The 25,383-nt window shown below is 45.8% G+C and overlaps 1 protein-coding gene across 3 annotated transcripts in view; it reads left to right on the forward strand.

Annotated features, from left to right (window-relative positions):
* Positions 1 to 25,383, forward strand: part of LOC135814607 (uncharacterized) — a 71,181-nt gene that overhangs the window by 19,878 nt on the left and 25,920 nt on the right. For 2 of the 3 annotated variants that reach the window (XM_065327759.1, XM_065327761.1), the window contains 12 exons: positions 1,337 to 1,455; positions 3,774 to 3,798; positions 5,300 to 5,386; positions 7,728 to 7,878; positions 10,295 to 10,367; positions 12,330 to 12,510; positions 13,174 to 13,218; positions 15,102 to 16,709; positions 18,326 to 18,436; positions 18,677 to 18,793; positions 22,962 to 23,128; positions 24,683 to 24,722. In XM_065327759.1, the coding sequence (XP_065183831.1) occupies positions 1,337 to 1,455; positions 3,774 to 3,798; positions 5,300 to 5,386; positions 7,728 to 7,878; positions 10,295 to 10,367; positions 12,330 to 12,510; positions 13,174 to 13,218; positions 15,102 to 16,709; positions 18,326 to 18,436; positions 18,677 to 18,793; positions 22,962 to 23,128; positions 24,683 to 24,722 (2,724 nt within the window). The remainder of the gene's footprint in view (positions 1 to 1,336; positions 1,456 to 3,773; positions 3,799 to 5,299; positions 5,387 to 7,727; positions 7,879 to 10,294; positions 10,368 to 12,329; positions 12,511 to 13,173; positions 13,219 to 15,101; positions 16,710 to 18,325; positions 18,437 to 18,676; positions 18,794 to 22,961; positions 23,129 to 24,682; positions 24,723 to 25,383) is intronic. The other variant, XM_065327760.1, reaches the window with a different exon arrangement.

The following is a 25,383-nucleotide window of genomic DNA, read 5'->3' on the forward strand; positions in this document are numbered from 1 at the left end:
CTGCCCCGTAGGCTCTTCCCTCTCATTACCCCGTAGGGCGCTTCACGGTCAAGCCGCGACCTCTCCCAAAAAGGGATAACGGAGTCCGCAGTGCGCGAAGCACTTGCAGGTCCCTTTACGTCGTACGACGCGAGAAGAGGTGCCATGCTTGCTCGACTAACAAAGGTATCAGCTCCCTTGCAGGACTAAGCAGGGTCCCCTCAAGCTCAACAGTGTAGTGAGTACAATGCTGACGACTTGTACTGAAGGTGTAGCCGCCGTACGACAACACTTGTGACTCGAGGCCACGAGTTGTAAGCCATGATTGCTCAACTAACGAAAGTGCCAAATCCTTCGCGGGACTAATCATGGTTCTTACAGAACTCTAGAATATTTCGGAGCCCAGCTTTTGGCTGCTGAATCTCATTGCGTGGTCGTTTTCACGACGAGTCGAGTCCGGGTCATGACACAAGCTTCAGTGCCTCCCAACTAGCTTCAGTGCCACTGTGAGAAATGATCCACCCGCCAGCAGAGCTGACTTTGCCATGGATTACAGTGTGCCATGGATTACAGTGTGACATGGATTACAGTGTGCCATGGATTACAGTGTGCCATGGATTACAGTGTGCCACGGATTACAGTGTGCCATGCTCCACAGCCATCACTCCCACAACAGTGTACGAGTAAATCATTTCCGTCAGCCATCATTGAGGAGTGGAATCGTCTTCCTCCAGAGCTTCTCACATGACCACCTGCTCTACCTTGCCTCCAGCTACTCAAGGAAGGACTTCACAAGTATCTGCTGCTCTGCTGACTGCTGACTGGCATTAGGCCTCTACTCACCTGTAACACTACACAGCTGCACAGATTTTACATGGTGACTTGCCCACGCTTTGAAGCATCCTGTATAAATTCCTGCTGAACTTTTATAGCCAACATTTCCATCCTATTGTGCTGTCACCTTAACCTTTTACTTCTCCCTTGCTCCATAGTGTTGTCCTTCATTTTCTTTTCATTTTGCTTTTTTCTGTCACCTTTCCTTTTCATTCCTTTTCCTTTCATTATGCATTTTTTTCTGTTTGGTGCGCATGAGCAGTGTTGTTACCGACACCCTTGGTCAGTTTAGCTGCTTCTGCCCTGCTTCCACTGCTTCGGCTGCCATCGCTATGTGCCTCCCTGGCTATCTCTTGCTGGCATTTGCACGATGATAGTTTATAGCTATTTTGTAAAAAAAAAAAGCCAGGAAAAGAAACAACGATAGGGAACACATCAGATGCCATGTTTGCAACTGAAACATGTTGCATGAGGAATGTAACTTTTCTGTTTTTGAACTATTCTACATAATGTGGTGTTGCAGAAAGTTGAAAGAACCAGTGCCGATGGACAGAAAGTTGGGAGAATCGGTACAGATGGACATTGCAGTAACGTGAACATCACATCACAGAAGAACGAGAAGAAAACCAGAGGTGAAAGCAGGTATGTGCTTGCTTTATCTGTTTGTATCCCTGCACACCTTCGGAAATGTACATTTATCATGTGACATCCATTTATAGTATATGCGTGACTGTGTACATGTAATATAATGTGTGTGTGTGTGTGTGTGTGTGTGTGTGTGTGTGTGTGTGTGTGTGTGCGTGTGCGTGTGTGTGTGTGTGAACTTCTATCAGATCCACTCTGATTTAACCACCGCCACTAGCAGCAAGTATTACCTTCACTGGAGCAGGGGTAGCAGGGGTAGCAGGGGTAGCTGCACTTGCATCCTGGGACGGATACTGTAAAGCGTGACATTTTCGCGGCGTTTTTAGTTCGCGTTTTCACAATCCGGACAGGTTTGCGAGGTTTCAATTTTGCGATTGCAGAATGGCATTCTTGCTAAACCTGTGCAGGGATGAATTTACTGTCATTTTTTTGCATAGCAGTTTCGCGACGCAAACGCCAAAATGCGTAGCAGTCCTTGATTTTTGATTAGCACTTTTTCTTCCACGGAAACCGACTAAAATTTCTCAGTCCACGGAGGGAGTACTCGTGCTGTCTGCATAGCTGGCAGAAAATTAGCGTCACCGCTGCACCTGTAGCTTTCTCAGAACCAAGCCATTTCTTCTGGACATCAACCTCTGCCACCCACTTCTCAAAGGTACTCTGTCGTACAGACATGTTGGAGGCAGAACCAGACTAGACAAAAACTACAGCTTGGACAATTGTCAGAGAGAAGGACGAACGTGATTCCAAACGTTCCTCACGACCAGAAAGCAGAAAGCTATAATATCACGAAAAGAGGTAAGTGAACCAGAAAGAAGAAAACAAACAACAAGACCTCCGCCGGGATCGTGGAGGAAAGATGATGCTTGTCAGTACGGAAAGTACAATCATGTACATGAACGTTACTTACTGAACTACTGAATGAAAGCCGCGCAAAGTGGTACGTGTAGTTCAAGTAGGACACCACTCACCAGTACAGTCAGTATGTGCACGCGGAGCCAGCCACAGTTCACAGGTACATGTACTAGAAATCACACCTTCCCGAGAAAAAAGCGGGGTCCGTGCACTGTACAGGTACTAGGTGTAGTGAGTGTACAACATAGTCACAGCATCACTTTTACTGACTGCGCGAGCTAGTATGCAGTGCCGTTTATGCATCGCAGTTTCCTGCGAGTCGCTGTGATTTTTGAGTCGCACTCGATCGATTTTGAATCGCAAACTGCGATGCGATACCGGATAAATTCATCCCTGCTGTGGTATTCTTGCTAAACCTTTCATGGATCTCCTTTTCGCGCTGTCTAAATTTCGCGATTTCCACGCGGTCGCGAATTTCGCAGAAATTAGACCATCGCAATAATTTCACGGTTTACGGGACCCTGATGCCGTCAATCCCTTTTCTGCACCTTTCCCTCGCATACTTAGTGCGGTGTGGTAAGCCCATAAGTGAAGTCATATTTTTAAGTCCACCCGTAGGTTGGGGGTTTGGGAGTTGTTAGCCATTGTTGGGCGGTTCGATAGCCAACTGAGTCATCTTTCCAAGATTTCTTCTGAATCTCTCTCTCCACTCCCAAGGGGAGACCCATGTTGCCAGTTGATGGCAGTGAGCAAATACAATGTGTGCGCGGGCTTGTGTGTGTCTGTGTGTGTGGGGGGGGGTAGGACGTGTGCTTTGATGTTGTTAAGGAGGCAGATGGGCAATAGAATATGGACCATTAAAAATACACACAATGAGAAGGGAAACAATCTGCCTGGCTGTGCCCTCTGGGTTTTGCACAACTGAGTGCAGACAGCAAAATCCAAGATTGAGTATCCTAAGTATGTTCCATAAAGTGGAAAAATCCTGACCAAGGCCGGGATATATTACTCTGAGTAGAAGCCAGGCACCTGGCACAATTTCACCAAAGATGATTACTATGGTGGCAAGTTGGCTACTGATAGCTCGAAAATAACTTGACATTGGAAAGGACAGGAAGAACAGAAGCTTATCAAATTTAGTGGGACTGGAATGCTATGCGGGAGAAATATATCGTAGGGGCTGTAGTATTGGCCTCTGAGGTATATTAAAAAGAATTATCATGTATGCCTTATGCATATATCCTGATGATGACATGTGTTCATGGCTGTGTCCGTTGGAATGTGTATGCCGGTGTGTTTCTTTGGTTGCATGTGTGTGTGTGTGATTGCGTATCTGTCTGTCCGTCCATCCATCTGTCTCTCTGTCTGTCTACGCACTTCTGTTTCTGTTTTTCTGTGCATGCTGCTGTGCATGCTGCTGTGCATGCTTGGCTCTGTTTACGCGGGTGTTCTCTTTGCAGCACAAGACAGCAGTTTACCAAACACGTGAGACTTGCCGCACTGTTTGCTTGATTGAACCTAGGATAATACCGTGTTTGGTGATGAATATTGCAAGCCGGTCAGGCGTTGAGCTATTCTTTCAGAAAAGTGTAATTTGAAGCCATTCTGGGCCAAAAGTGAGTGAAAGAGAAGAGAGAGAGTTAATGTTCAAACTTCAGGTGATGAGGCTATAAGCAGCACAGTTATACATGAATCCACACATCCTGTACACACACCTTGTACACACACCTTGTACACGCATCCTGTACACACACCTTGTACACACTCTCTCTAACGGTCTCTAGTTATACATGTACCACAATAATACAACCTGTAGACGAGTGGTTCCAACTGATTTTAACGGCCGCTTTTCCATGGACTGCCAGTTCTGCATAAAACTGCTCCGGAAACAGTGATTTCCTGTAGTGCGCAACCAGCAAACAAGTTTTAGTGTGGCAAGTGTTGTATCTGACCTGCATACAGTGACCAAATGTGCTGTTCTCAGTGGCCAGTAAGCTTGACTGCAACAGGGTTGAAATGCGATCAGAAGTGAGTGCATGCAGTCAACGGAAGTGACAGTGCAGGGAGCACTGCATGTGCTTGAGTGAGGTGTGAGACTCATGGGTGCTTCGTCTACATGAAACTGTTCTGTAACATTACCATGTTGGGGAGGAGGGAAATTACACTTCATCTGGGTTACTTTGTAAGCAGAGTGGCCTGATCTGGATGTTGATATTGATGTTGCCGCCTCCTTCAAAGCACGTATAAGACAACTTCATAAAGTTCAGAACACATGAAGTTACTATCCGGTGAGTGCTTTTGCACGAAGCTCAGAGTGACAATGAATTCCTTGGCCGTCCACTGCTCAATGACTCAGTTGCATGTCGTCACTCCATCTTAGATGTTGAGCACAATTTTCGCAGCTGTCGGACCCTTATTGCACTATGTACGTGTTTAGTATGTTGTTTCAGGGAAGGAAGCACCATTGGAGCTCCCTTCGCAATATAATGTGCTACGGGATGGCTCTGCAGTGCAGAGTCAGTCCTGCTTGGGTTGTAAAAGTACAATCTAGTTTCCCTTATACACTATTCGATGTAGATTCACTGATGATCATTGAAGAAAAATGTTTCTGAACTTTATTACGCAATGCTGTAGTCAGCTAGCTGTTTTTGCCGTCTAGGCCTCATCGCTAAAGCTACGAGCTTTAAATGAGCCAAACTACCGGCCTTGGTGAAAAGGTGGCACCACAGACATTTAAGATAGTTTATCGCTCTAGCGCCAGAGTGCTTCAACTACGAAAAGTAGCGAGCCATGCATAATCAATATTATTATACATATTTCATTTCATTGTTTCATCATGGTATTATGTCTGCGTCAATAGTATCATTTACAGCTAATACAACCGACCTACACTTTCTTTAATACAACCTAGTTTCTGATAGTTTCATATAGGTCTCATTGAATGAGTTCCTCTGTATGTTTTCGATTTGTTGTGGTTATGGCATAGGAGATGGATGAACGACAGAAAGAATCACAAGTTCCACAAGATGACTTGCTGAAGAAGAAATCAAAGAAGGAAAAACCGAAGTTTCTAGTAAGTGCTTAGATGGCCATGGGCCTATTGGCATTCAGTTTACCAGGCTGTCCCATTTTGCCATGGAATCCTGGTTGTTAATACTAAACCCTTTCAGTGCCAAGGACGGGATAACTCGTCCTGCAGACCCCCACGCGATTGGCCAAGGACGAGATATCTCGTCCTCGTAGTGCGCATGTTATATTGCAGTGCATAGACCAGTGTACAAACTATCGTAACTCTGTGAAACATAAACGCATCGCGACAATCAATACACCGTTGGAAAGGTCTTGAGCTCATCTTTCCGCGAATATAACGTTCGTCGCGATGGGATAAAGAATCACTGAGCGGCGACAGGATGAACACCAGAATCACGGGCCAGAGCAAACACGAATTTTTTTGTTCATGACTTCCCAATTTTTTGGAGCGTGCTAGGGGATTTCCCTTTGGCACGACGCATGCGTGATGGACATCAAATGAAGCGCTTGGATCTCAGCTTTGCAGCACAGTTCGAATCGTGAAAATCGGTTGAATTTGGGCAAGATGCCAAACAAGAACGTTAGATTGAGTTGTTGTGCCGTTCCGAGGCACGGTGGAGTAGTTCGGAGAGGAGGTGGAAGTGGCCCTGGTGTGTCTATGTTGCTGAGATCTACCATGATGGATTCGCTTGGTCCTGATCTTTCCAACGAGCCCAGGATGATGAAAATCCATCATGGTGGAATGAAATGAGAATAAATTCCATTCAGAGCTGTGCGCGCAAACTACACCAAGAGAGTCAGTGCACTGGACAGCCGGCCGATTGGAGAAAAGGGGAAAAACGTGAATTTACTCCATACCGTTTCACCTTACCAGACGGCCACTCGCTTTCCTCTGCTCATTCCACTATCTATCACAATATGCGCAGACTTCACTGCAGCCATCCACTTTAACCACTCATCTTCACACGAAGATGGGCCTTACCCGATAATTCGGATATTTTTCATTCTTTTTTTCCAGAGACAGCTTGGAGAGTATTGGGAGGATGTATGGTTATTTCACTATCTGTCTGGGTTTTTTCTACAAAGTGCTCATGGGTTCCAATCTTGTTAGAATTGAGGAGCAAACGGGTGGTAAGTGGTGTGGTCACGTTACACTTATCCATAAATGGATAGCACTCTCTAAAATACTCTGCACTTTCATGATTTGATTGTACCCGATCCGTTCGTGGAGTTATCCCTATACATTCCCGTACTGTGTACATACACGCATCCTGGTAGTTCATCTTTATCTTTTCTTGTTCTATGTAAATATACCTTAGTTGTTGTCTGGGACTTGTGGAGTGAAGTTGATCTATGGAGTGCAGAAACTAACTTGACGTCCACACAGGAACATTAGAGTAAGACCTAGTGAACTCGGTCACCTGAGGTCACCTGAGGTCTGGGCTTCATAGTGAGCTTGACTATATACACCATTATCATGAAAAATACATGGAAAGGGGAGAGGGAGTAAGAAGAAGGATAGGTAGGACAGGCATGAATGAAAAGCAAAACACAATGGCTTGTGTCAAAGCAGCGCCGCAGAGGATGAATAGTAGGCTAAATGCCAAAAAACCGGCACACCGTTATGGAGATGCCGATAATAGGTAAGAACATACAGAGAGCCCAAGAAACTGACAGGCAAACACTGCTGGCAGGTACATGCCCACTCTTACACGCATGCACATACATGGAGGGAGAGAGAATGTAAAATGGAAGAAGAAAAAATGGAAATCAAGTCTCAGACATACAGACTGATAATCAGACAGCCGTCGACACACACACACACACACACACACACACACACACACACACACACACACACGACATGTATATACACAGACCCTATCTGTCTGTCTGTCTATCTGTCTATCATTATCATTCTGAAGCGGACTATCGTCAAAACGTTTATATATCAGTATCAATCAGTCAAGCCTTTCTCTTTTTGTGTGGTCCACCTATCTGCCATTGCGGCATTTTATGATTTCCTTGGCTGAACCTGTGCTAGTGTGGTGTCGTATGGACATGAAGCGTTTGCCAAAATGTCTATCTGTCTGTCTGTTGGTCTGTTGGTCTTTCCGTGTGTGTCTGTTGGTCTATCTATCTAACTATCTATCTATCTATCTATCTATCTATCTTTCTATCTATCTGTATCCATCAATCTATCTCCCTATCTCATTCTCTCTTCCCCTCGGCCTCTGTCTGTCTGTCTCTCTCTCTCTCTCTCTCTCTCTCTCTCTCTCTCTCTCTCTCTCTCTCTCTCTCTCTCTTTCTCTCTCTCTCTCTCTCTCTCTCTCTCTCTCTCTTTCTCTCTCTCTCTCTCCCTCGCTGGGTCCCATCACATTCAGGTTGAGCGCTGTCCTTCACTACCCGCCATCAAGATCAGAAGTGGCCATTCAGCTACTGGGGGTCTTGATGCTGATGATCCATTGCTAACCTCTACTGCTCACTGGAGGACACAATACCTTCATCTTATTTATGATGATGATGAGGAAGATGGTAAGAAAACCTTCACTGCTATTCTTGTTTACCTGCATGGAAGTACTGTGTGTTTCCGGGCCGGTATTAGCTGCACTTTGATACGCATAAAAAAACTCAAAATTGCCCCTGCGGCTCAGACTCGGAATGCTGGATGTGAATCGACCAGTGTTACGGCACTCCATGCATATAGTGCATGTATGGTGTCATTCAACTATTTTTCATGTACTGCAATCCATCATTGTCAGTTCTGAGTGAAGGACAAAAATGGACAACTTTTGTAGATCATTCAATCATTCTTCTCAACTCAGCTGTTCTCAGCTGTTGGGAATGTCTTGTAAGCCGATACCCTTTAAGTTACAGTCCATTCACAACAAGATGGGCCCTGGCTCTGGCGAGCTCCCGTATTTGGCGATTTTTCAAGATGCTATCGTACACAGTGCAGTGGTGCGAAATTTGAAATTTGAAAAAGGGTCCAAAAAGTGTACCTGAACTGGGGTTCGAACCACATAATGCACTGTTGCAGGCAGGGTCAAACGGCCTGGATTTTGATGTTTTTCCCAATACAAGTGCTCTTGGGGCAAAACCTGGCCGAAATCCTATTCTTGTTACGGCTTGCTTTCTTGGAGAAATAGACTTCAGAAACATAATTGGAAGAGGATTCCATAGGGGAATTAAGGGGATTGCAGAAAAAAATTCTAAAAAAAACTCAACGTTTGACCCGTTTATGGCCAAAAGCTAGAAGTCCATCTTTTTCTGAATGGACTGTAGGTTGTTAGGTTGTAGGTTGCCTAAAACTGTAAAAATTCAAAGCTTGATGTGCGGCTTATGTACACCATACATGTATGTCAACAAAATTTCGAATTTTGGACCCGAAAAGTGGAGTGTGGCCTAGACCCAGGAGCGGCTAACACCCTGGAAGACGTGGTAGTAGTGTGAGCCTTAGAGCCACCTACAATGCACCGTAGCCTGTCTTTGCCATGTACAGTAAACTGTAGGGTGTCTTATACATGTAAGATATTCTGTAGGCTGTCGTAGCTATGTACAACACACAGTCGTATCAATGTTCACTACACTTGCTACATTCTCCACCCTGTCCCCTGCCACCCAACAGCGCCACAATCTGGTTGACTTCTTACTCAGGGGCGTAGCTCGCACATCCGTGGTGTGGTGACCCTCTGCCAGCGTACATCTGTGGTGTGGTGACCTTCCGCCAGCGTACATCGTGGTGACCTTCCGCCAGCGCACATCGTGGTGACCCTCCGCCAGCGTACATCTGTGGTGTAGTGACCATGAACCACGGGCAAACTCATAGTGGCCATATTGCCCATTTTTGATGATGTAGTACCTATCATGGCAGCCATTTTGCTGGTGTGGTGACCGAACTACGTTGACTATAGACGAGCTACGCGCCTGTTACTAGTTGAAAGTTCTCACAATAATAACTGAAGAGAGCGCAGGAGGACAAATGCAAACAGTAATAATGTTGTCCGGCATACAGAACAACTGACCAGCGAGAATTCCAGGAGTTGGCTGACAAATGCTGATCTCAAGAAGACCACCGAGAGTCTGATCAAATGCTGATCTCAAGAAGACCACCGAGAGTCTGATCAAATGCTGATCTCAAGAAGACCACCGAGAGTCTGATCTCAGGAAGACCACCGAGAGTCTGATCTCAAGCAGACCACCGAGAGTCTGATCTCAAGCAGGCCACCGAGAGTCTGATCATCACGGCGCAGAACAAGGCCCTGGTAAATATTCTGCCCAAGGCTTAACTTTTCTATCAGGACGGAAGCCCCTTCCGATGTGTTCGAAGGCGGCGAGTTGGTTACCCATATCCGGTGTGAGAGTTCAAAACTCACTGGGCGGGATTACATGGAGCGTTACAATTGGCTGGCCTCTTTGGTCAACTGGTCTCTCTGTCGTGTACATGGGACACCATGTGAAGACAAGCATGGTGCTTTGGTTCCTTTAGTTAGCCGTGGGTGCCCCCCTCCTCTCTCTCTCTCTCTCTCTCTCTCTCTCTCTCTCTCTCTCTCTCTCTCTCTCTCTCTCTCTCTCTCTCTCTCTCTCTCGCTCTCTCTCTCTCTTGTTGCCTCTCTCTTTCTCTCTCTCTTTCTCTCTCTTTCTCTCTCTCTCTCTCTCTCTCTCTCTCTCTCTCTCTCCCCTCTCTCTCTCTCTCTCTCTCTCTCTCTCTCTCTCTCTCTCTCTCTCTCTCTCTCTTCTCTCTCTCTCTCTCTCTCTTGTCGTCTTTCTCTCCTTCTCTCTCAACATAGTCAGTGGCTGTTTCCACCTGCCAGGACATGCAGTTTCAATATAACGGTAGGGATGGCCATAGTGCCGCATGTCAATGTCGAACATAGAGGTTGCCAGGGCATGACATTTCGCATTCCATAAAACTACCGGTATTAACTTTGTGTACATGTGTGGTGTCCAGGTGATGGTTCACGAAATATCAGGAGAGCACAAAGCTGTGATGATCTTATGTCTGGCGGAAACAGAAGTCGAAAGTGAGTTGTAAAAATTGCTGGTAGCAATCTACAGCTTCACTTGCATTCTTTGTGTTGTGCAGTACAGTAGAGTGCCGATTATCCGCACCCCTCGGGGCGCAGGCTGTCTCCAGGAGGTTCGGATGAGAAGAATGTTCGGATAACGAAGCAATCACACATCTATCTAAAACTTCAAGAGTCCATAACCCCAAGAGTGTGCAACTCTGCACAATCATGGAGATCCGCGCGGCGGAATTCCAACATTACGTCAAAAATGACGTACACGTTTGTTGCACTTTTACTACTCCCTGGTTCCAAGCACCGCGGAATGCGGAGTTTTGTACAGCTGTGCCTGTGCCTCAGCGGCATGACGTAATGTTGGAATTCCGCCACGCAGTGGGCCCACAGCAGCCAGACCCCAGTTGCATACTCTTGGGGTTTTGGACTCTTGAAAACATGCATATTGTCGCATGTTTTCGTCACTCTTCATTCTCTTCGGCAGCACAACAGGAACTAGGCGCACTCCAGCTCCTAAAAATGATGCTATCGTCATACATTGTGACCCCAACCTGTTGTAATGCATCTTGTGCATCCCAGCTTGAATGATGCTCCGAGTTGGGAAAATCAGCAAAAACCTCGAAAAAGCTGCTATTTTTATTTTCCAGCACGACGAGGCGATCCGGATAATAAATCATCCGGATAGATGACGCCCGGATAATCGGCGTTCTACTGTATGTGCAGTGACTTTTGGACATGTTCATTGCTCCTTCCCACCTAAAATAAGAATCAAAAGTGTGAAGACAACAATTATTGTTGTGCATAGTCCATTTGGGTCTCTCCCCTTTTTTCGCCATCTTCTTCACTTCTCCAGCAATTCATGTTCCCGTGTGCATGCATGGGTGTGCATGCTTAAAAGTGCTGCATCACTGTCAGACCATAGTCATGACAACACTGCCATATTTGGATCCTCTTGGATTCAGGTTTCTATGGACCTGTACACGCCTGGGTGGTCTTTCTTCACAGTGGGGTATACAGCCTTTCTTCACAGTGGGGTATACAGCCTCTGATAGTGACTGGACGGGCCCTACCCGGCGATCGGGGATCCACTCCTGGTACAAACATAATCACACCTGCATGTGACACGAGGGTCTTCCCTACCACATACTGTACTTCATGATAGGCAGAGTGGATCTAATTTGACCCAGAAGTTGTTATTTGTTGACTCCTGACACCATCTCTTTCAAGCTCTGTAAACGGCGCTGGTGAAGCCTATGTCAGACCAGACTGTATCAAGTATGTACCATGAGCAATGCACACCATTATCAACAAGAGGACATTGCCAAGAGTGTGCAACAGTCTTTAACCCTTTAAAGCGGCCATTTAACTCACTGATGCCATCATGCGTAGCCAGAGATCAAAGTACCTGTCAAGCAAACCTTCGTGTGTACAGGTGTACGAAAACACTAAACAGTATAATACTGTAAAAAGAAAAAAAAGGCCAGCAAGATCGGGACCTGCTGAAAAGTCCGTCATACACGAGTTGGACGTGTTATCAGAGTACATGTACATCGTACCCGTACACATTTGTATATGCGCTTATGGGAGGAATATTTGTGCAACGAAAAAGGACCGTACTAAGCAGGTGTATGTCTTACCCCGGTCTGTACTAAGTGAGTTCCAGAGAACACCTTTGTGGTGCTATATATGAAATACGGACTAATTTCTGTTAATTTGCTTAGGTATAGTCAATCCTATACAAAGAGAGTGAAAAAATCACTCACACAGCCCTCAATGCGGGTTAGGTCAGGGTTATAGCTGAATTCTTAAGATGCGAAGAGAAAGACAAGAGAAGGCACAAACAAGGCCGGACAGATAAAGAGATGGGGCTGCAGATGGTAGCTGTGCGGGTGAGGATGTGTGTTCGCTCGTCATGGTGTTGATGCCGCGGCCATAGGAGTTCTGACTGGTTTGATGCATTTTCAGGTCGCGGCTGCAAACTCTTTGTCCGACAACGCTATCAACTGGCACGGATAGTCTCTTATCAGCAGATGGTAACGGTGGATTTAGTGATGTGGCTGCAGATGAGAATGACTACTACTCCGGTCTACACATTGGTGGGAATTGCAGTTCATCCAGTGTGGACGACTCATTGTCAACATCCTCAGTAAGTGTCGCAAGTCACCTTGTGTCGCTTACTGTTAACACTTCCGTCAATCTGAATAAGAATGTTTCACCAATATCCGGGTAGAACATAGCAGTTACTACAATTTCAATAAGAACCATGCGGCGTTTGTCTAGCAAGTCATGAGATTGCCTGCTAGGTTTATAATGGTAGAATTGACTAGTTAACGAATGGCTGGAAATACTGTGACAAACCTGTCACAAGTGAACAGATAGTACACTGGATAAAAATGTACAGTACAGGCTGTTTCTTGATAAGCTGTACACACTTCCTTTAGTTTATAGGTTTTAAAAATGCCTTGTGCCATCCTCCCGACCGCAATACACTTAATAGGCTTCTATTTTATGAGCTGTGGATTGTGTGTATCTGTGTGTACATGCTCGTGTGTGCATGCTTGTGTATGTGCGTGTGTGCATGCTTGTGTATGTGTGTGTATCTGTGTGTATGGGGGGGGTATGTATGTGTATGTGAATGTGAGTGTGTGTGTTTGTGTGTGTTATGTGCATGTTTGTGTATGTATGCATTTGTGTGTGTGTGTGTGTGTGTGTGTGTGTTTGTGTGTGGTGGTACATACGTCGTGTGTTTGTGCATGCCTGCATGCCTGCATTCCTGCTTGTTCTGGCTTCTCCCAAAACTAATGACTAGCTTCAACTCAGAAGTCTCAGTCCAGACACTCATCCACTTTGGCATGTAAGTCACATTCTTTTTTACTCTCTTTCTCATTCCTGTGTGCAGCCACACCATGCATGCTCACACCCCTAACACACCTCACCCCCCCCCCCACGCACACACACGTACACACACACGCGCGCGTGCGCGCGCGCACACACACACACACACACACACACACACACACACTGCCAGCGGTGAGCCAAGGAAATGTCCAAACAAAGCCCTTCCATGGCTTGGGCGAAAAAGAACAAGCTTCAGACGCGCTCCAAGCGCTGGTGGACACAAACCTGTCACATTTCGTGTACTTTTCAGTGCCTTTTGACATGCAACCTGTTCACCGCAATCTCGGGTGAGCGCCGGGGCGGTGGTGGGAACGGCGTCCTTGAAATAGCTCCATTGTAGAACACGAGTCCGTTGGTTTGATAGCAACTGGAATGTGGGATTGGTTTAGTTTGAGTACTTATTTTCACCACATATCTTGTGCATGCAAGGAATAGTACTTTTTGGAAGTTTAATACTCCTGTCTGTAAGACGACAGAACCATTCAGAACTATTCCGGGAACCATTCAGAACCATTCAGAACGTTCAGAACTATTCCGGGAACCATTCAGAACTATTCCGGGAACCATTCAGAAACATTCAGAACCATTCAGAACCATTCAGAACAATTCAGAACCATTCCGGGAACCATTCAGAACCATTCAGAACCACTCAGAACCATTCAGAACGTTCAGAACTATTCCGGGAACCATTCAGAACCATTCAGAACAATTCAGAACTATTCAGAACTATTCTGGGAACCATTCAGAACCATTCAGCTGCTTAAGTTGCACTTGTCCACTAGCTTCTGTTTGCAAAGTCTTTTGTGTTCAAACGTGTCAACTGGCTGCTGCAATGTTTTATGGTGTACTAGCTGTGCTAGTACTTGTTAGCAACAATCCGAACTAGCGCACACACTGCACTGCATTGCTTTGTACTGCATTCAAGACTGACGTCATGCGCTTTGTTTTGCTGCGTAATCACAAATGGCACCAGCCCATTTTGCGGAAAAGAAAAACAAATCTTGCTTGCCCTGTTGTGCTCTTCCAGACAACGGATCGTGCTTCAGCAGTGTTTCTTTTCCCACCATCCCTCCCTATCCAACTTATTCACACTATCATAATTATCGTACCCACTAATCGGGTCCACTCTCACAACTGGTGTTATCTAGCTATTTGCTGCGGCTCTGCCTTGCGCTATATTACATCCATTTAGCATTGCAGCTCTACGTTGAGCTAACAGCAGCTCTACTTTGAGCTAACAGCAGCTCTACTTTGAGCTAACCGCAGCTCTACTTTGAGCTAACAGCAGCTCTACTTTGAGCTAACAGCAGCTCTACTTTGAGCTAACCGCAGCTCTACTTTGAGCTAACAGCAGCTCTACTTTGAGCTAACAGCAGCTCTACCATGAGCTAACAGCAGCTCTACTTTGAGCTAACAGCAGCTCTACTTTGAGCTAACAGCAGCTCTACTTTGAGCTAACAGCAGCTCTACTTTGAGCTAACAGCAGCTCTACTTTGAGCTAACAGCAGCTCTACTTTGAGCTAATCGCAGCTCTACTTTGAGTTAACTGCAGCTCTACTTTGAGCTAACCGCAGCTCTACTTTGAGCTAACAGCAGTTCTGCTCTGAGCTAACACCAACTCTACTTTGAGCTTCAAACCAGTTGTTTCGATACCAGCACTCCTCAATCCAAAGATGCCTCTTTGTTGACTTGTTTGTGTGAGGGATGGGGCTAATGCTCCTTATTAAAGTGATAATGCATGCAGCTCAGCTTACATTCCTTTGACTTGCGGCTTTGCAACAATAGCTCTACTTAATCGTGACTTTCCCGTGCTTCCTATTGATCCCTGTTGTCTCCTAGGCTGTTGTTAGGGAGAGAAAGCATCTACCAAAGAAGCCACCGGCAGTACGCACCTCCTTGAGAGCCACGTCAGTGCAGCAAGAGCAGCAGTATCAGCAGTATAATATATCAACTCATCATAGTCTAGGTGGCTCCAGCGATTGCTTCAGTGCTAAACTTGAAAACCCTGCATACAGCCCATATCAACAACGTCACCCTGGTCCAAATGTGGAAGACCTATCTGGATCAAGAGCAAGCACATCGCATTGCCTTTCCTCATCTGTTCCTTCAGCCTCATCATTAGCAGCTCCATCACTTTCTCGCGTTGATCATGGTGATGCTTGCTCGCCAAGACTGACGATGCAAAAGCCTGAATACAATGTTCTTTTGGCTTCAGGTAGTAAGCAGGACACTATCCCTACTGCAGAATATGCTTACTATCCTGCTCATAGCTCTGATGGGTTCGAAGAAGAGCGTCAAGGTGTCTCCATGACAGCAATGAGCACTGATGCAGTAACCAGTACTGCTGGTGTATACATGGGAGATGTATCATTTGCTGACATTGATCACAGAGTCCCATATGATAGTCAAGCTGGGTCATTGTCATCCATGACTGCAGCTGGTGCATCTTTGACTAGTCAGTGGCAGGAGCAGCAGCCGCAGCACCATAATCACCACCACCACCAACATCATCATCATCATCAACAACAACAGCAGCAGCAGCAGCAGCAGCAGCAACAGCAACAATATCAGCAGATTGTGTTAGATAGGCCTGAAGAATACAGTGAAGGAGAACAATCAAGTTGGCCAGTTCATCACCCTGACCATCATCCTGACCATCATCCTGACCATCATCCTGACCATCATCCTGACCATCACCCTGTCCATCACCCTGTCCATCATCCTGACCATCACCCTGACCATCACCCTGACCACCATCCTGACCATGTTGTTGATATGGGCACTGATTGGGATTCTCCAATGGCAGCAGCAGGTGGTCAAGTGATGTACACGGCGGACGATATTGCCTTTCAGCAAGCCGGGCAGATTTCGCAAGTGACATTGGGAAGTTGTCAGGCCGGTAGCAGCATTACCATGGCATCATCGGAAGTCTCGAACCAGACAGACAATGACGACTTTCACTTCCATGAGGGCAGTAGTCAATTACCCCATCCATCTATTGGCAATGCTGGAAATGATCAACGAAGTCAACTACACGTAGATGACTGCCTTGAACAGCAGCAGCAGCAGACGCAGCGGCAACCAACTTCTCGCACTGCAGACAGTGCAGCAGCACATGCAGCAGCAGCTTGCCACACTGATGCTCCTTCAGCCACTCGCCACTCTAACAAAGAGTATTGTTCTGAGCAATCCTATCGATCACAGATGATGCAGGATGAATCCAAGGGGAAGTCGAGTAGTGATGGCGAGCTGCATAGCCCCCGGCACCGTGAGCTGCATAGCCCCCACCGTGAGCTGCATAGCCCCCACCGTGAGCTGCATAGCCCCCACCGTGAATGGAAGTTTAACAGTAACCATGACCAGCAGCACAGTCTACTTGAAAGCGGAGCATACACACCGTGTGCTCTCCATGATGTGGATACTGTGCAGCTGAAGCTTGCTGAGTATGTAAGTGCAATGAAGAACTATTAGCCTGTGGCCATTTGAAAGCACTCACCCGCAGTAACAGAGCAACAATCAATCTGATCCAGACGTTTTCCTGTGGCTGTCATCAGAGACAACAGAAACAAAACAAAAAAGCTTGAAAAGATTGATGGGTGCTCTGTGACTGTGGACAAGTGCATTCACATTTTCTGCTCTTTATCATTGCCTCTCTGCATTCTGTAGCCACTGTTCTTATGGTTGTCTAAGTCACCAAAGGTGACAACTTCTCTGTTTATGTTAAAGTAACGTTACTTCAAAAGAAGTACAGTGCCGTTTAATCCCTCCAAAGCGCCCATACCTCCGCCCCTACCTTCGCCCCTACCTCCGCCCCTACCTCCGCCCCTACCTCTGCGACGCTTCCAATAGGTCCAGATGGGGAGGGGCGGATGTCGTACTTGCCGCATTCAGTACTACATGAATAAGTATTCACCCTATGACCGAGTTGAAGCAGTTTGTGCTCGGGTAATTATGTGCAGCGCACGAAAGCTGTGTACATGATGCATTCAGCAGGCCGCATGGAGAAGTTTCCTTTCAGGCAGGACTAGCACGATCCTTACCAGCAGCTTCCAACTATCTATTTATTATCATTTCCTTGAACAGATTGTATCAACTGTATGTGCATCTCGTACACCGACCAAAGATCAAGAGGGTGTGAACCGTTGCGTACATTTGCAACCGGGTTGAGCACCTGTCTGCAGTGCAGTAAGGCATCGCACTTCACAGACGATGATCACTAGTACCCCGGCAAGAAGTCAGGGAGGGGCGCATAGGAGAGACGGGACGATCTGGCGGGATTTTACAGTATCTGTGTGCCAAACAGAAACATTCTAATCCATGTGCAGACGCTGGCAATGAATTATAGAGGTTATGCTAATGATGCCATGGTGATGCCATGGTGATGCCATGGTGATGTCATGGTGATGTCATGGTGATGCCATGGTGATGCCATGGTGATGCCATGGTGATGTCATGGTGATGCCATGGTGATGCCATGGTGATGCCATGGTGATGCCATGGTGATGCCATGGTGATGCCATGGTGATGCCATGGTGATGCTATGGTGATGCCATGATGATGTCATGGTGATGCCATGGTGATGTCATGGTGATGCCATGGTGATGTCATGGTGATGTCATGGTGATGTCATGGTGATGTCATGGTGATGCCATGGTGGTGAGTCAGTGGGACTGCAGGCTATGGCCGCTACTTGTATGTATACCGAGTGAGTCGGCGCTAGTGCATTGCTAGTACATTGCTGTGCCACGACTTTGCCAAAGTATGTCGCCTGATCGGATGTAATCACACAACCTGTATAGCTAGCGAACTGGCAGAAATCATTACATGTTCATGTGCATGTTCTTTTGTTGAATTTTTTGTTGTCTTTCTGTTCTTCTTCAATTGTTGTGGATAACTTAGTCTTGTGTCTTTGTGAGGTTCAGTTTGAACAACAGTCATTGTTTGCCTGTATGATGCAGGATGGGAAGGAGTGACATTTGGCCCAAGACTACGGTTGTTTCATTTGTAGTCGGCAGGGAAGATCATATCGATGTATATGTCTGCTCTCGGTGTTGTTTCTGAAGCATGGATTGGATCCAGTTCATTTAGCGTGGATGCGAGTAGAAGATCGTGACCTCCTTCCTGGTGAAGTCTTTACTCAGCAGCACATCATGTATAACCCTCTCATTCACAATGTAAGTGCAGGTCATGTACTGTAGCATACTGCATACTGCATGTGTAAGTGCAGGTCATGTACTGTAGCATACTGCATGGCATGAAACGTTGAACATGTGCATGTCTATCATTTTACCTGGCTGGTGATCCATTCTCTTAGTGTTTCTGATTTGCTTCAAGTCTATGCATTGTGCTTTGTCTCCTAATCAGCTGAAGCACCATGTTTCAGTTCTTGCTGTGCACTGTGCTTGCCCTAACAGATAAGCAATGAGATCAGTAAACAGCTTGATAAAAGCACAGATGAGGAGCGAAACCTGGATTTGGTTTTCACAGAGCTAGAGAAGGTTATTCCAGACCGGCACAACACATTTGATGTGGTATGTTACGCTTATGTATTTGCATGTAACCGTGTGCTGACTCTCGTTGATTTCTCATCTGAGACCCCCCGGATAGGCTTTTAGCCTTTGGGGAATCCTTAAAATATTAGATCAATACTATCTGTGTAGTAGCTGGCCCTCGGAGACAATTTCACAAAATAATAAACCGACACCACGTTCCACATGCACAACAGCAAAAGGAACCACAGCAAAACAGAAAAACCAAAACCAACCAAAAGCTTACATTGTACTTGCAGCACAACAAAACTGGGCCACGACACAGGGCCAAACCAAGAAACACAAGAGGCGACGCTCTAAACTCAGGCACACAAGGCCAACCGAAACACGAGAGCCAAAGCTCCAACAAATAACAACATGCGCGCAGCAGCGCAAAATAAATCTACAACGCAAATTAATGCAGAACAACAGAACGACGAGAAGAGCAACATACCGACAACCAAACTCAACAACACAGCAACGAACTGAACAGCGAGAGAAACACGATCAGACAACACAGCGAGCAAGACAACAACAAGACGAACAACAAAGGACGACACACAGTCGGTTATGCCAGACTCATCCACTGGCTGGCGAGCCACGGCCACACGCTCCATGCGGTACCTGCCGTCCCAGGCTCCAGTCCCCAGCTTCTGCCGGTCCAACCACCTGCTCTGCCTCCTCTTCCACCGTCTTGCGTTCCCACCAGCTCCTCTCCTGACCTCCTCCATTCCCACGCATACTTTATAGTTCTACTTTGTTGTTGACGACGACGAACAGACTCATGAAACACTTACTCATCCTCTGCGTCCCGGGTTTCGGCACCACGTTGTAACGGAATCTCAGCCATTCCGTTCCCCGGGACGCAGGACACAAGGGACAAGACTTGTTTGTTTTATATTATTTATGTTGACATTACGGAAATGAAGACAACACTCAAAGGACGAACAAGAAGACTGACAAAAGGACTCTCGACTACAAAATCGCGCATGCTCATATCACACATGCACGCGACTAGACGAGACAGTTTTTGGAATGCCATCACACAGGAAAACAACACAATCATCTCACAACACCTGCCCCCTTGATGACATTCCACAAACTGTCTCGTGCCTACTACCTAGAAGTAAAAATGTGGGACCATTGTTATTAGGCTCGGGCCTGTTTTGGACTTCCCACTCTAAAAAAAGAATACAAACAACAAAACAAAAAATCATTATGAATATTTGAAACTCGGATGTTGAGCCATAAATAAATGTAAAAGAGAAAAGGACATATGGATACGAGTTTAGTTTTCCAAGTTGGAAGGCTGTTGGTTAGCGCTACGGAGATGTGTTAAAGTTAGGTGTCAGGACGTCGAATGTCTCAGTACTCTGTCAGTTTTGTGCCTAGTTATTGCACTTTCTGACTGTATATAGTATCATGTTACAGTGATGGAGAGTTACTCTAAACTCGTATCCATATGTCCTTTTCTCTTTTACATTATGAATATCTCTGTCCATACACAACAAACTGCAGGAAAAGATCATTTGGGTACATACTGAGTATTGAAAACTGTAGCCCTTTTTTCTCCTATTAGTAAGTAAACTCTGTGTATTACTTTCTGTATTTCATTTCTACCTCAAACACTATCATATCCAATGACATTATAATGGAAAGGAGGGAGAGAAGAGCAGAGAGGACTAAAGTAAGGGCAAGGCAGAAGGTGGTTGTGCCAGTGGGCAGGCCCAGCTCAGTGGACCGACCGTCTTGGCTACCAATTGCATATAGATTGCCATTCCCATACTGAAAATCACGGTTTCTGACCAATGTTCAGAGCCAACAGAACGTCAGTCCCACCTGAAGAATGCATGGCTTAGGCGAAAAAACGTTTATGTATCTATTATTGCACGATTAAAGAGGTCAATATATGAAATATAGAACGAGTAAAAGACCGAGGTCCCCCGAGGTCTTTTACGAGGTCTATATTTCATATATTGACCGATTATGAGGGCAATAATAGATTTATCACGACATAGCATACCTAAAACTGGTTTTGCTTTGCTATAGGAAGAAAGGAATACTATTGTAATAGTATAATAGTATGTACATATGCCGTTTACATTGGACATTACTTCTGTGTAAACCGAAGTCTTCAGTTGTCTCTTGTAGTATGTTCCCCAAGTTCTTTGACTGAGAATCTGACAGTTTGGGTTCAAATCCCAGCATTTGGCTTCAGATTTTTCTTCTTTCAGTTCTGATTTTTTTCTAAGTTGAGGAAAAAGTTCTAAGTCCTCGGACTAAGTAGTCAATAATAAGTGGTCAATATAAGCGGTCAATATATGCTGATATTTGACCGCTTAGAGATCACAAGTTTCTGTGGGGGTCAATAATAAGAGAGTGATAATAAGGGATACCAATGTGTGTGTGTGTGTGTGTGTGTGTGCGTGCGTGCGTGCGTGCGTGCGTGCGTGTGTGTGCCAGCTAGTTCGGTTGGTAGGTACACGTATGCCTGATTGTGTTGGGTCTGTTGCCAACAGGCTCAGCTGCTTGAAGGTGTAATGTTGTACCTGCCACCTTTGTTGGTTCCAGGGTTCATATACTTTCTATTTGAAGTATACATACATGTTAATCATGGACTGCTTCTGGCTAGATTAACTCTTGTGTAATCAATGGTGCTAGTTAAGCTTTTATCAGATCCACTCTGATTTAGCCACTCATACTAGTACAGGTCAGACCTCGCTATAACGACCCCCGCTATAACATAAACCTCAGTATAACGTACAAATGTGAATGTCCCTGCCGAAACCGCATCACTTCTGTACAAAATTTCCTCGCTATAACATAATCCGCTATAGCGTAATGTTCGCTATAACGCACTGTTTGCTGGGACCCGGGCGCACGGAGACCTCAGCATAACGTAAAAAGTCGTACAAAAATGACTATGTACACGGCATGCATGCCTTCTCGCGACGAATTCGAGACTGAGCCGTCCACCTCGGAAGCAGGGAGTAGTAAAATACCGGTATTTTACTACTCCCATTACTTTTTTATAGGCTCTAATCTTGTCACATGTACACGTACACGCACTGCATGACTCTTGTAACCCTTTGCTGACAAGCTTGTATATCTTTGCTAGTCATCATCATACCTGTATGTAAAACAGTACAGTTGTAATCAGTAAGTGAAGAGCGTCATTTTGACATACATATTGCATATTGGTGTGCCCAACTCACTATAACATAAACCTCGCTATTACATAATTTCTCCCATCCCCCAGAGATTACGTTATAGCGAGGTCTGACCTGTAGCAAGTATTACCTTCACTGGGGGCAGGGGTAACTGCAGTTGGATCCCGGGACGGATACCCTGATGCCGTCAATCCTTTTTCTGCACCTTGTCCTCACCCACTTACTGAGGTGTGGTGAGCCCATAAGTGGGATCATTTTCAAGTCCACCCAGAGTTTTAGGGATTTCAGGGGGTGTCGGCCGTTGGGCGGTTCAATAACCAATTGAGTCATCTTTCCAAGATTCCTTTTGAGTCTCTCTCCCCTCTCCCGGGGAGACTCACGTGACCAGTTTTGGCAGTGAGCAACAAGTACAAGTACAGTGTGTGTGTGTGTTTTATTTTTTTTGAAGCTCTGTCCAGTTCCCGTTTCATACTTATTTGGAGCTCTCCCTAAGGTAGTTTTTTGTTCCCCAGGGCTCTCCTAGCCTTGCTAGGAGAGCCCCTGGCGTCCGGATAGAAATACAGGTCGGAGAAGCTCACGGTACGTCTTCCAGGACCATTTAAATTTTGATATTACTGTAATTTCACAAATTTTCGGTGTACTTTTATTTTCGGTACTTTCGGTGCGTCTGTTTCATACCGAAAATTTCAATACACCGAACAAACACTATCACACATAATCCAATAGGGAACTGCTTCTCTGTACCGAAAATTTCTGTTCACCTAACCTAGCCTGTTGCCCTTATACCGAAAATATTCAGCACCAAACATTTCTGAAATTAGAGTATCACTGGCGTGCCCTCCGTCCTCCATCCGCAGTGGTCTAGCTTCCCCTCGGATATTTCCTCCACCATCCTCCGTTTTTCAGCAACCCGAAAGCAACCAGCTAGTGTGTGTGTGTGCGTGCGTGCGTGTATGTATGCATGCATATATGCGTGTCTGTGACAATATGTGCTTTGCTAGGATGTTCCAACTCATCCTGCTCCTTCTCAACTGAATGAACCTCTGCCGAACCTAATGAGCTCAGCTTTCATCCAGGATCTGCACTGTCCATTGCGAGAGAGTAGTAAGATATGTCAAGCTTCTCAGCCTCCATGGCAGGGCCATGACTACAGTGAATGGCTTGGAAAGTAAGAAGGTCATTACTCCCCGCAGCATGGTTCTAATAGCTACTCTACTGCCAGTACGGGGGGGGGGGGGGGGGGATACTGCACTGAGGGTATGATCCTTACTCTGCGTTAGTTCTCATAGCCATAGACAACCAGCCATGGTTGACTGAATTAGCTATAGAAGAACAACCATGGTCGACTGAATTTGCCCTCATGTGCCGGTATATTGCTGCCTGTTGCGCTGTGGTGACAGGGGTGTAAACTCTGTAGCAACGGAATAAGTTGATCCGTGATGTGTTTACTTGTAGGTCAGTCTATATCAAGAAGAGATGTAATTTCCAATTTTACTTCTGGGTTGGCATACATTGCCAGGTTTTTAGATACGTACAAGCTACTATGCATAGGAGAACCAGAAGTATGCATATATTAAAGTTTTGCACATCACAAGTTCTTGCCTGTCACGAAGATTATATAACCCCAAAGAGTGTGCAATTCCAGTCGATGGGGTCAATGGGGTCTATTTGTACCCTATGCATGATAGGTACGCTGAAGCAACCCTGCTTTGGGTACAACTCTGTACTGGTCGCTTTCCACTGCTTGCCACCAAAACGTGGTCATGTGATGTGAAATTCTGCCATCACAGTGCAGGATGGAGGTAGTACAGGCAGATGCACACTCTTGCAGTTAGAGTTGCAGTTAGAGTATAGTCTTTTAAGTAATGTAAATCCTCAGTTGCTTGGCTTCTTTCTGTCTGGCAAGTCTGCAACCAACAGCAAGCCTGCATATGGCAGATATTCTAGAGTAGTCTAGTTAATAGCAGCATATGCAGGCAACAATGGTTGACTATCCTCGACTATTGTGTGCCTTCCTGCACATTAATAGGTATGTCGTGCATGCAAGTTGAACCCACTCTGTCAAAGCCAACTGTGTCACAGTTCTAGTTTGCAATACTGCTCTTGACCCATTCTCTGCGGGATCTTGAAGGTTGCCCGCAGCTCCAAATATAGCCTACAGATCACCACTCATTGAGCGGACTGTACAAAGCCATAAATACCCATTTTCACCCCAAATCACCTTTTTTACTGCTAGTGATGGGGATATGGGGGGGGGGGGGGTGCATAGTAGAGATACGGTGTTAAGAATAGAGATAAAGAAAAGGGGGTTTGTCAACTGACAACCACTTTATTCAGTTGCTATTCACTCTTGGCGCATGCGCTGGATGAAAAATTCTTTTATTAGTGATGTCGAAAAATTATGAGGTTTCGTGCCAGTCACCCATCGTCATCCTGTGCATGCGCCAAGAGTGAATAACAACTAAATGGAGCGGTTGTCAGTTGACAAACCCACTTTTATTTACAATGCATTTGCGTGATGTCCACCACTAAGGTGTTATTTATTTTATTTTATTCCAAGCAATACATGGCTAAAAAGATATCAACGGCAAGGTGAGTGATATTGAGTGTTGCACTGAGCACACACTACATTGGTACATCGAGCTACGTAATTAAAGCTCCATGCGGCCAAGCAAAGACACTTTCTTCAAATGCTGTGTATTTTGGTCTGCTTGCCTTTCAGTTTTGGACGACATGGAGGCTTCCATTGCGGCATGTTAAAGGTATTCAGTCTGATATCAATGCTTGCATGTTAAGGGTATTCAGTCTGATATCAATGCTTGCATGTTCTAAGGGTATTCAGTCTGATAGTAATGCTTGCAACGACTTGTTACTATTGTAGTTATGTGGCAATGTACTCATGCTAGTATGCTAGTATGCAAAGTGTTGTAGCACAATGTGTGTGATGAGCAGGTTGCGTAGAGCAGAGATAACTGCAGTTGGATCCCTGGATGCAGAACTTGAAGCCATATTTTTTTCCTGCACAGTATTCTCATCCACTTACTGCAGTGTTGATCCAAAGGGGCCCACATGACCAGGCCCGTCGCACCAACTTTGGAGGTGGGGCAGCCATGGAAGGATGGGGGGGGGGGGGTGCGGGGTTGTCCCCTGGGAAAAAAATTAAAAGTTCAAGCCAATTGCAAGCATTTCAGGGCATTTGGTGTCATTTCAGTGCATGAAAGACATTTTGATTCTGCAACAAACCAAGAAGACGCTACGATCGGGGACAAGGTTTCTTCATTATTTGCCACATTTGTGCATGCGATTACCGCGCTTTGTTGCAGCGTGCACCAAAAAATCGGCCGCAAAAGTGGGGCAGCCTCCCCCTCCTCCCCCCCCCCCCCCAGCCGCCCCAGCCGCCCCGGCTGTGACGGTCTTGAGTAC

Source organism: Sycon ciliatum, chromosome 4, assembly GCF_964019385.1.
Source record: "Sycon ciliatum chromosome 4, ocSycCili1.1, whole genome shotgun sequence".
NCBI classification, from domain to species: Eukaryota; Metazoa; Porifera; class Calcarea; order Leucosolenida; family Sycettidae; genus Sycon; species Sycon ciliatum.